Source organism: Limanda limanda, chromosome 19 (assembly GCF_963576545.1).
Source record: "Limanda limanda chromosome 19, fLimLim1.1, whole genome shotgun sequence".
In the NCBI taxonomy this organism is placed as follows: Eukaryota; Metazoa; Chordata; class Actinopteri; order Pleuronectiformes; family Pleuronectidae; genus Limanda; species Limanda limanda.
This window is the reverse complement of record NC_083654.1, coordinates 22,241,244-22,252,399: the sequence shown is the minus strand read 5'-3', so window position 1 is coordinate 22,252,399 and position 11,156 is coordinate 22,241,244. Positions and strand designations below refer to the sequence as shown.

The 11,156-nt window shown below is 45.1% G+C and overlaps 2 protein-coding genes across 3 annotated transcripts in view; both read left to right on the top strand.

The window, feature by feature from the left end:
• Window positions 1-4,303, top strand: part of LOC133025568 (F-actin-uncapping protein LRRC16A) — a 28,165-nt gene extending 23,862 nt beyond the window's left edge. Inside the window, exons 30-37 of one of the 2 annotated variants that reach the window (XM_061092264.1) lie at window positions 30-87; window positions 182-426; window positions 516-631; window positions 784-1,246; window positions 1,351-1,546; window positions 1,711-1,836; window positions 2,378-2,575; window positions 2,725-4,303. In XM_061092264.1, coding sequence (XP_060948247.1) covers window positions 30-87; window positions 182-426; window positions 516-631; window positions 784-1,246; window positions 1,351-1,546; window positions 1,711-1,836; window positions 2,378-2,575; window positions 2,725-2,846 — 1,524 coding nt within the window. In that variant the 3' untranslated portion in view covers window positions 2,847-4,303. The remainder of the gene's footprint in view (window positions 1-29; window positions 88-181; window positions 427-515; window positions 632-783; window positions 1,247-1,350; window positions 1,547-1,710; window positions 1,837-2,377; window positions 2,576-2,724) is intronic. The other variant, XM_061092263.1, reaches the window with a different exon arrangement.
• An 829-nt stretch (window positions 4,304-5,132) lies between these two features.
• LOC133025776 (secretagogin-like) lies at window positions 5,133-10,079 on the top strand. Its single transcript, XM_061092518.1, has 11 exons — window positions 5,133-5,226; window positions 5,899-5,969; window positions 6,472-6,567; window positions 7,538-7,627; window positions 7,762-7,818; window positions 7,993-8,070; window positions 8,161-8,216; window positions 8,389-8,434; window positions 8,657-8,716; window positions 8,976-9,044; window positions 9,162-10,079. Exons 1-11 carry the CDS (start codon window positions 5,133-5,135, stop codon window positions 9,285-9,287), a joined length of 843 nt encoding a protein of 280 aa, XP_060948501.1. The 3' UTR covers window positions 9,288-10,079.
• The last annotated feature ends 1,077 nt before the right edge of the window (window positions 10,080-11,156 follow it).

Genomic DNA, 11,156 nt, shown 5'->3' with positions numbered 1-11,156 from the left:
TGAAATATAAAAAGCTGTTTGCTCCTCAGATGACGAAGAGGAAGAGTATTCTGGTGAGGATGCTGCGTCCCGTCTCCGTGGCGTTCGGTGAGTCAAACGCAAAATCATCTGACAGCCAACTCACATTAATCCATGAGAGTATATTTATATTTTATAATATTTGTCACATCCTGTCCGACAGAGATGGAGTTTGATCTGGACAAAGCTCTGCAGGAGGTTCCCATCCATGTTGAGGACCTTCCTCCTCCTCCTCCTTCTTCGCCGTTACCCGACAGGATGTCAGCGTACTTCAGAGACCTCCCTCCCCCCCCGAGGGCGGCGGACACTAAGCCCCTCCCCCTGCTGCCGGTGGAGCACCAGCTGCTGGAGCATCGCACGAAGCTCCGCCCCAAACCCAAGAAGAGGACGAAGCCCAGTCGCCCTCGTGTAGGTTCTGAGGATCGAGTCTCTGGATGAGTGAAGTCAGATGAATCCAAGACGAGCCCCTGACTCATTTCTCCATCGTTCTCTTTCAGCGACCGGCCGCCGGCGGCTCGGCGCCACAGGACGGCGAGCAGAACGGCATCATGGGAAAGCTGGACGAGGGCCTGGACGACTTCTTCTCCAAGAAAGTCATCAGACTCAGCTTCAAGTGAGAGTTTCCCACGGGAGCCGATGGTTTCTGATGTTTGAATATGTAGACGTACAGTTGTGTGTTGTCAGCGTAGAAACAGATTTGTATCAAAAAAAGTGTGAAAACTGAGATTTGATTGGTTCATAAAGAGTTGATCTTGTTTTCTTCAGACTTCCGTCCGTCAAAGGGTCGACGCCGAACCCGCAGGAAGCGACGGAAAAGAAACGCGAGTCGAGGAAGAGCGGCTTCTTCAACCTCATCAAGTCCCGGACGTCCCGCTCGGAGAAGAGCCACGGAGCCGCCGCCGCCGCCATCACGCCTCCTCAGCCCGGGACCTCCAGCACGGCCGCACCCTCCTCCTCTGTCAGCCCCGTGACTGAGGAGCCGACGCCCACATCCCCTGAGCTCCACAGGGCGCCGGCCGTGAACCAATCAGATCCAGAGACGGAGGTCTGTCCGCCCGCTGCTGAGGAGGAGAAGCAGGAGGAGGAGGAGGAAGAGGAGGAGGAGGAGGAGGAGGAGGAGGAGAAGAAGGAGCACCCCCACAAACCTCGTCATATTGGCGTTCCGGTGATGGGCGGAGACCTGATGGCTGAGATGAAGGCCCGGCAGGAGAGGATGGCGGTGAAGAAGGTGGGTGTGGCCTCATTGAGTTCCTTTAATTACTGATTCCATGTGGACGTGTGTGATGATGACTGACGTGTCCCCGGGTCACATGGGACCTGTGTGTGTTTCAGACCGAGTCCTCGTCCTCTCAGGACAAAGTGGACGCAGACCTCCACCCCCCCGTCCCGGCAGAGGAGGAGGAGTCCCGACCGGAGCCCCCCCCCAGGTCCAAACCGCCGAGCGTCAGCCCCAGACCGCCTCCGTGCCAGACCGCCAAACCCCCGCCGGGTCCGACCAGTCCCACCAGTCCCACCGCCCCCCCGCCTGGTACACACCACTCACTCACCAGCAGATCAGTAGATTCATCAGCTCAAACAGGAAGTAGATTCATCAGCTCAAACAGGAAGTAGATCCATCAGCTCAAACAGGAAGTGGATCCATCAGCTCAAACAGGAAGTAGTTTAAACCTCCGTCTGTGTTTCTCTCCTCAGGCGACGCCGCTGAGGCTCCGGCAGCCAGAGCGCCACTTCCTGCTCCTCGCCTGAAGAGGGCGCCGTCGGAGCAGGAGCGAGAGAGCGTGAGCAGCAGCTCTGCAGGACGCCGGTCGCCAGCGGACGGTTCGTGTCTCTGTTCGATTCCCGGTTCCACTTCACACTGGCAGCAGCAATATCACTTATAGATTTAAACTCTCTCTGTGAAATCAAAACAACACAAAACGTTTGTTCACATCGGTTTTAGAAGAAGGATTTTAACATTTAAATATTTATAGATTTAAATATTTACTATTTTTCAGCTTTAAAATACAATTTGATGCAAATTGACTCTAGAAAAGTCAGATTACAATAAAGAGTCAGATACATTTAACTACTTTTTCATGGTCCACTGTCAAATATGTATTTAAAACTAAATATCCTGATGAACCAGAATAATCAATTCTCATTTTATATTATGGTTCCAGATCATTTTAGTACTTTTATTATTTAGCAGTTTTAGGTTCATATTGAAGCTTCTACTTTCTTGTATTAATCATTTTATTCTTTGATGAGATTTGGATCCAAGAAAGAAAAACAAGAAACTAAGAATCCAACAATTCTGTTCTCAGTTTATGTTAAAAACAATCAAAACAAACAATCTGTTTCCACTCGTCTCTCGTTTCAGCAGCCGACTTTTCCGGAGACGCTGATGATGCCTTTGACCCCGGTGCAGGGGCGGAGTCTGGTGCAGGGGCGGAGTCTGATGCAGGGGCGGAGCCTGGTGCCGGCGGCGGCAGGCAGTGGTCGTCTCTGAGGAGTTCAGCCCCTCCTCCTTCCGACAGGGAGGCGGACCGAGAGCGCACCAAGTCCCTCCCCGCTAATGGTTTGAATAACCACATTGTCAAAACAAGAATGACAAATCTGTTTATGGTTAATGAATGATAATCAACAATAGATTATTAATACTCAGCTTTATTTCATATTGGTTCTCAGTGTAATGTTTGTGTGGGTGTCGTCTCTCTCTCTCTGTAGCCGCGCCCCCGTCGCTGGTCGACACAGATCTGAGTCCGGCCGAGGACGAGAGTGAAACGGGCGATCTCAAGTCTGACGGCCAATCAGAGGACGAGTCCGGGGACGAGTCTCCGTCCGTCTGACGCCAGCGAGACGTTTGGATCCAACGTGTCAGGACAAGCTCCTGAACTCAGAAGAGTTCCCTGACCTGGGATCAGCCGGGTTTCACCAGCGTCTCCAACAGGATCATTCAGAGGAGAACACCTGGTTTTTATCTGAGGCTGCTTGGAAACAACTTCTCCATCTTCTCCATCTTCTCCATCTTCTCCACGGGACAGAGAACTCTTCACAAATTCAAAAAATGTCACATCAAGAGCAGAAGCTAGAAACAGAAACAAAAATTATGTCTCAAAATATGTCAAAAACCAAAGAGACGATGAAACTGATTCAAACTGAAACAACAGACGAATGTTATTTTTTTGGTCTTAATGTGGTTTAATGTGAATCGACTGTTAACGACCTGTTCAAACCTGCCGAGGGTTTCATTTCATTTAAAGGAAACAGATTTAAGTTTAATTTGATGAAATATGATGAAAGACTCGGCTGCGAGTTGAGATTCTTCAGCGTTTATTTAAAACTTTCCTCTTGTTCATGACTAGAAAATATTTCAGGTCAGTTTGTGTGGATGATATAATTTTAATGACACTGTAAAACAAACTTATCCTTTCTTACACATTATTCACCACATTTCAGTTTATGTTGTTAGGTCTTGAAATGAGAGAAGTCACAGATTCAACTGATCAGTTAAAAAGACTTAGTTAGCAGTTATTAAAAACCAGATTTTATCTCCAATATTCAGCAGGAAACTTTAAAACGTGAAGAATTCTGAACTTAGTTTTGTGGATTTGTTACAGCAGCAGCTCCTCTGGGTCAGGAAGCAGAGGATCATGGGTAATATCCAGAGCAGCACATTGACAGACTTTATTCTGCACATGAAACCACTTCCAGTAAAGAAAATAGTGACATGACTCCAAATATATTAAATATGTATAGTGATATAAACAAGCCTTAGAGGTAATCCCCACATGTGGCTGCAGGGGGCGCTGTTGCGTTACAGTGTGTTGCTTTAAACCTCAGGAGTCGACAACAAGTCGTGAACATGTGTTTCCATCGGCGACATCATGACCACGATAAACCAGAGGGTCGCTGCCCCGCCCACTGAGGAGTCCCTTCAACCAATGAGATCTTTCCAGATGTTCTTTAAAGATCCGTCTTCTCCTGTGATGTCACGTGTCACCGCTGCTGAGTCGTCACATTCCGACGTCTGCGTCCCGATGTAAATATACGAACTAACGTAGAAATGTTTTTTAATCAGAGTCACGTACACGAACTCTGGGGTTTTACTGTCACTGCAGCAGAAATATGATTTATTGTTTTCATGTAAGAGACTTGGTGGTGGTTTTCTTTATACTGGGGAAATATTTTTGAAATATTGTGCTTTAAAAAAAAAAAGATATGTTATATTGTTTATATGTGAGTGGACCTTCACACCTGGAAACATCTGTATTTGTATGTTTATATGAATAAATCCTGTTTCTCAGCTCTGACTCTCTCTCTCGCTCCTCCTCCTCCTCTTCCTTTTCCTCCTCTTCCTCCTCTCTTCAGCTGCTGAATCTCTCTCTCTCTCTCTCCCTCTCTCTCTCGCTCCTCCTCCTCTTCCTCCTCCTCTTCCTCCTCTCTTCATACACCAACTGCTGAATCTCTCTCTCTCTCTCTCGCTCCTCCTCCTCCTCTTCCTCCACTCTTCCTCTACATACACCAGCTGCTGAATCTCTCTCTCCCTCTCTCTCTGTCTCTCTCTCTCTCTCTCTCTCTCTCTCTCACTCCTCTTCCTCCTCTTCCTCCTCTCTTCGTACACCAGCTGCTGAATCTCTCTCTCTCTCTCTCTCCCTCTCTCTCTCTCTCTCTCTCTCTCTCGCTCCTCCTCCTCTTCCTCCTCCTCTTCCTCCTCTCTTCATACACCAACTGCTGAATCTCTCTCTCTCTCTCTCGCTCCTCCTCCTCCTCTTCCTCCACTCTTCCTCTACATACACCAGCTGCTGAATCTCTCGCTCCCTCTCTCTCTGTCTCTCTCTCTCTCTCTCTCTCTCTCACTCCTCTTCCTCCTCTTCCTCCTCTCTTCGTACACCAGCTGCTGAATCTCTCTCTCTCTCTCTCTCGCTCCTCTTCTTCCTCTTCCTCCTCTCTTTATAAACCAGCTCCTGAATCTCTCTTCCCTCGTTTCTCTGAGTTCAGCAGACGAGTGAAGCTAAAATCAGAATAAAATTAGTTTGAGTCTTTGTCTCTGACGTGGTTTGGAGGAAGCATCTCGTCCTCTTGTCTCTGAGACGTGTCCCCAGCGGCTCGTCCTCTGGACTGGTCTCAGCACCATGGACCTGGACCTGGACCTGGACCTGGACCTGGACCTGGACCGGCTGGACGCCTCCGGCTTCTCACACATCTGGACGCTTCTGGACGTGGACGGTAAGAACCTCGGTGACCTCGCTCAGTGTCTCCAGATGTTTCACCAAATATAAACGCTGGTTCATTTAATTTAGCTTCATTAAATAAAAAAAAATACTTCAGTTCATTTCCATAATTAATGATCTGGTTTTTTATTCTGTGGATTCATCCGCTCAAAGTACAGTACAATTCAAATAACATGAACTTTATTAACATAAACTCAGTGAACATGCTCCATAGAGAACGAGGAAAAACCTACTGGAAATATATTTAGTTTATTATCTGTTTAAGAAATTATTAGTTGTGACAGTTTTTTACAGCAAAAGATGATGTTACATTATCTCTTGTATATAAAAATAAGTAAATGGGTTTATTATTTATGTTTATTTAACATCTACCTTGATGTGATGGTTTGGTCCGTGTCCCATCTGCTCACATGGAGGAGGCAAGGTTAATGATCTATACTGTGGTCAGCCACCAGGGGGCAATGTTTGGCTTTGCCCTTTGGAGGAGTCATGTCGTCCATCTTTATTTACAGACTTTGATTGACACTATTTTATATTTGCGTCACATGAACATGAACGTGTTAAATTGAACATGTTAGTGTAGTTTTATAATTATTATTATTATTATTATGTTATGTTAATACTCAGTGACTGTGTAGCTGCTTGTCGGATGTTCTTGTTTTGTCAGATCACGGTTTCATCGAAGCGACGCAGCTCGACGACTTCTTCCGTCGCGTGATGGAGAAACTGGGAAAGAAGGTGAAGAGAGAGAATATGAAGCTGCACTGATCCCCAACAGCCACATGGTGGCAGTGTCTCCAAATGTGCTGTTCTCTGATCGCACCACCGGAGGGCACTGAAGCCCCAAATGTTAAATCTACATTCATTATGTGCAAATTTTGTATTTATTACAAATACTACTACAAAATACAATACTTTACTAAATACATCCAGCTGCTATTTTGAAAACCAGATTTAACCCTTTATATTCACATTGGGAGAAGTTCTTCTCAGTTGCAATCTGCAGACTCACCACTAGATGCCACTAAATCCTTCAAAGTTAACTTTCAGTTTACCAGCACTGTTTGTGAACATTAAAACGTCTGTTTGTATATGAAAATATTTCACTAATTCTAAACTGTTTAATGGGTTTTATGATTGATAAAGACTCTCTTGGAGCCAGAGAACAACTTGTTTATACTTTAATGTTTCACGTTTCAAGGTTTTTAGTCTAAAGTCCAGTCAAACATGATCCTCACAGAGAGAAGAGATCACTGAACTCAACATCAGGCGACTGAGAGAAAGGTTCATGTCGGCTGATGACGTCTCAGCCGCCGGACGCCTGCAGATCCAAGAGGTACGATTCCCTTCGGCTGATTTCTGTAATAAGACTCTGACGAGAGCAGGTGGTGAGTTTCCTTCAGAACGAGTGTGAACACGAGACTCCCGACCTGCTGCTGCACAATAATCTGTTCTTCAATCCAAGAACACAAGTGAACAAATCCTTAGGACTGTGAGAAAGCGTGTTCTTTTATCCTTTAAGAGAAGTAGAGCCAAACTCAGTTTTGCTCAAAACAAAGTATTTATTTAGGAAAGCAATGAACAGGTTACAGCAAAGCAATGGGCTTCCAGTACATTAGTTGTATCAGAGTGCCATGAACATCTGGCGTCTGTCCATTTTATAACAGTAGATCTTCGTTCCTCCTCCTCGGAAGTGCGCAGGCGTAATCCATCCTCCTGGCTTTTGGAATACGGAAGTAGAACAGGGAGACACTCCCAATGACGCTATAGTTGCTAGGCAATCTGTTAACTTCATAAACGTCCTTGAACCACAGATGCAATATGGGGCAAAACTGTTGTCCAGCGAAGCAAAGAATATTATGTTTCAGCTATTTCAAAACAAACCCTGCCTGTGTAAACATTCGCAACAACTAAACCCAAAGCAAAATACAGAATTAAGTCAACAAAGTCACTCTGTCTGACCTCCACGAGTTTATCAGACAGCTTCTGGAACTCTGTGTGAGTTTTATGAATCTAATGAAATTATGCTTTAATACAGAAGTTAGAAATGAGATCAAGTTAACGTTTATTCTTAATTTATAGATTAACCCCTAGGAAGGAAAAGGTTATTATTAAATAATTTGTATGAAGGCCTTATATCTAACTAAAACTATTCCTAGCTTTATCGCTTAAGACTTCAATCAGACACAACCTATAGTTAAAAGTTTGAAATTCCTAACAGGACACGTCAGGAATGAGAGTTTTTTCAGGAACTTGATAAGAACTTGGTAAATGAGGCCACCTGTGATGACGTGATGTCTTTGCAGCTCGCAGCCATGATGCTGTCGGAGGAAGAGAAGTTCCTGCTCCTGTTCCACAGAGAGACGCCGCTGGACGACAGCGTGGAGTTCATGAGGGTGAGGTCAAAGGTCAACGGGTCGTGATGAGACATCGGTCCAGAGAGTTTTGATGAGATGGAGATTGTGAAGGAAACTGCAGCAGCTGGTTTTTGTAGTTGTTGGTTTGTCTCAGATTGTTCTTGTTTGAACAGATCTGGAGAAACTACGACGTCGACAGCAGCGGCTTCATCTCCGCCGTCGACCTCAAGGTAACAACATCACGTGACCTGGTTGGATCTCTGCAGGCCAACTCCACAGAAAACCTCAGAACCTCAGAGGAGCTGATGATACTTTCTCTCTCTGCAGATGATCATGTTTTCTCTGCGTTGACAGATTCCTGCAGCTGTTTTCTTGAATTGTATTTTCTGTGTTTGTCCCTGCAGGGCTTCCTTCAGGACCTGTTCCTCCAACACAGGAAGTCCATCCCCGCGGAGAAGCTGGAGGACTACACTGTCTCCATGGTAACCTGCAGGGGGGGGGTGGGGTTGTGACGGACGTCTGTTTGTCACTGATTCGTAAATACATCATATTGTAATCCTTCCTTCCTGCAGATGAAGATGTTCGATAAGAACCAGGACGGCCGATTGGATCTGAACGACCTGGCCAGGTAACACCGCTCGGTGTCATGTGACCTGTGACCTGTGACCTGACACTGTAATCAGAGAGAAATACAATTTAATACTTTGAAAATGGGGTTTATATTAAAAAATACTATTAACTTTCAGCTGTGAAACATTTAGTCTCTGAATTAAACTACATGTGTTTCTTGTTGTCGACAGAATTTTGGCTCTGAAAGAAAACTTCTTACTGAAGTTTAAGATGGACGTAAGTTTGGAGACTCAAGCATGAAATATTGATATTTTATTTTTTACTATTGTGCAGGTAACAATCCAATTCAGGTCATTACAGATCTGCTCCTTTTCACCTTAATCTCAGTTTGTCAGTGAAATATATATTTAATTTCCGATACTTTGTGTTTCCAGAGAAAGTTGAGTTTAGTGTTGTGGGTTCTTCCTGATGTTGTTGTGTGTGGTTGTTTCCTGTCAGGCCTGCAGTCAGGACGACAGGAAGAGGGACTTCGAGAAAATATTCACTCACTATGACGTCGTAAGTTTCAAATGTTTCGAAAATTTTGAATCTATAATACTGAAAAGATGTACTTCCTGTTTCCTGTTTGACCAGAGAAAGTTTAAAAGGGCTTGAATATTTGGTTTATATACGATTATCACAACTAAAAATGAAGTGTTCAAAGACATATATGACAGATACAGATGTTTATTAAGTGCGTGTGTGTGTGTGTGTGTGTGTGTGTGTGTGTGTGTGTGTGTGTGTGTGTGTGTGTGTGTGTGTGTGTGTGTGTGTACAGAGTAAGACGGGTGAGTTGGAGGGTCCTGAGGTCGATGGATTTGTCAAAGACATGATGGAGCTGGCGAAGGTAAAACAACAAGATGTTTGAATAAATCATAAAAATCTTTAAAACTTTGACTTCAAAGTATTTAAGTTAACCTCTGACCTCTGACCTCTGACCTCTGACCTCCCACCCCCTCTCTAGCCCAGCCTCAGTGGCACAGACCTGGACAAGTTCAGGAAAGCTGTGCTCGGCCACTGTGACATCAACGGAGACGGAAAGATCCAGAAGAACGAGCTGGCTCTCTGCCTCGGCCTGAAGCTCAGCTAGCGTCCTCCGCCTGGCCTTCCTCTCCCTCCTCTTCCTCCTCTTCCTCCTCTTCCTCTCCTCTTCCCTCCTCTTCCTCTCCTCTTCCCTCCTCTTCCTCTCCTCTGCCTCCTCTTCCTCTCCTCGTCCTCCTCTTCCTCCTTCTCTATGTTGCTTCCTCTCCTCTTCCCTCCTCTTCCTCCTTCCCTCTGTTGCTTCCTCTCCTCTTCACTCCTCTTCCTCCTTCTCTCTGTTGCTTCCTCTCCTCTTCACTCCTCTTCCTCCTTCTCTCTGTTGAGTCCTCTCCTCTTCCCTCCTCTTCCTCCTTGTCTTCCCTCCTCTTCCTCCTTCTCTCTGTTGCTTCCTCTCCTCTTCCCTCCTCTTCCTCCTTCCCTCTGTTGCTTCCTCTCCTCTTCACTCCTCTTCCTCCTTCTCTCTGTTGCTTCCTCTCCTCTTCCCTCCTCTTCCTCCTTCTCTCTGTTGCTTCCTCTCCTCTAACCTCCTCTTCCTCTCCTCTTCCCTCCTCTTCCTCCTTCTCTCTGTTGCTTCCTCTCCTCTTCACTCCTCTTCCTCCTTCTCTCTGTTGCTTCCTCTCCTCTTACCTCCTCTTCCTCTCCTCTTTCCTCCTCTTCCTCCTTCTCTCTGTTGCTTCCTCTCCTCTAACCTCCTCTTCCACTCCTCTTCCCTCCTCTTCCTCCTTCTCTCTGTTGCTTCCTCTCCTCTTCCTCCTCTTCGTCCTTCTCTCTGTTGCTTCCTCTCCTCTTCACTCCTCTTCCTCCTTCTCTCTGTTGCTTCCTCTCCTCTTCACTCCTCTTCCTCCTTCTCTCTGTTGCTTCCTCTCCTCTTCACTCCTCCTACTCCTCCTCTCTGTTGCTTCCTCTCCTCTGCCCTCCTCTTCCTCCTTTCTTCCCCTTCCTCCCTCAGTGTTTCTCCTTATTTTACGCCCACGAGCCAAGTATATTCCAACAGTTTTATATATTTTTCTGTCTTAAATATTTGAAGAGAAGTGATGAAGATATTAAATATCGATCGATGTCATAACCTTGGGTCCTGATGTGCAGCTGGTGATTTTCCTTTGTGATGTGATAAATGTGATTAACGTGATGTGGTTAATAAAATATATTTAATCTTTGTCACGTATGTCGTTCTTCAAATGTAATGCTTTGAACTAAACACATCCTCCACTGAGGGAGTTCATGAGGAGGAGGCTGCACCGCATGAATGTGACAAACATCATCTACACACGTCACATTGTAAATATCTATCATTCATATTGCTAATTCTTTAATCTCTATACTGCTCTCTATTTTTATATTTATGCACAAACGCACCACAGTAAATCTGTGATATGTGAGAACCTACTTGTCGATTAAACCCGATTGTGATGAGACCTGATGCAGACTGGGTGGAGCAGTTGGGTGCTGGTGGAGGTTTGAGCTCCAGGTGAGGTTCTCATCTTCTTGTTCAAGCACCAGACTCTGTGGAAATACTGAATATATCCGTAAAGAAGTTTTTATGGCTTTGAAATTGTTTATTTCAGGCACCTTCACAGGAAATGGCTGAAACTGCGTTTCAAAATTTAAAGTCACTCAAAGAGTTGAAGTCTCCTTGTGAAAACACTTTTAAATTCACTTGAAACAGATTTTATTTGCATTTGCATCAGTCTCTTGGTATTTTTCATCAAGATCCACTAAATAGTAAAATAAATGAATTAGGGAAGTGAATGTAAAAATACACAAATTCATAATGTTAAGGTGTGAACAACCCTAGGAGTTTTATTTTGAAGTTCCCTGTTCATAATAACAACATCTGACCAGTTTTTAAGATTCTCCAGAGGCTGGATGTTGGAACTACTTTTCTAGTTCCACTGTTCTTATTGAAGAAATAGTCCGT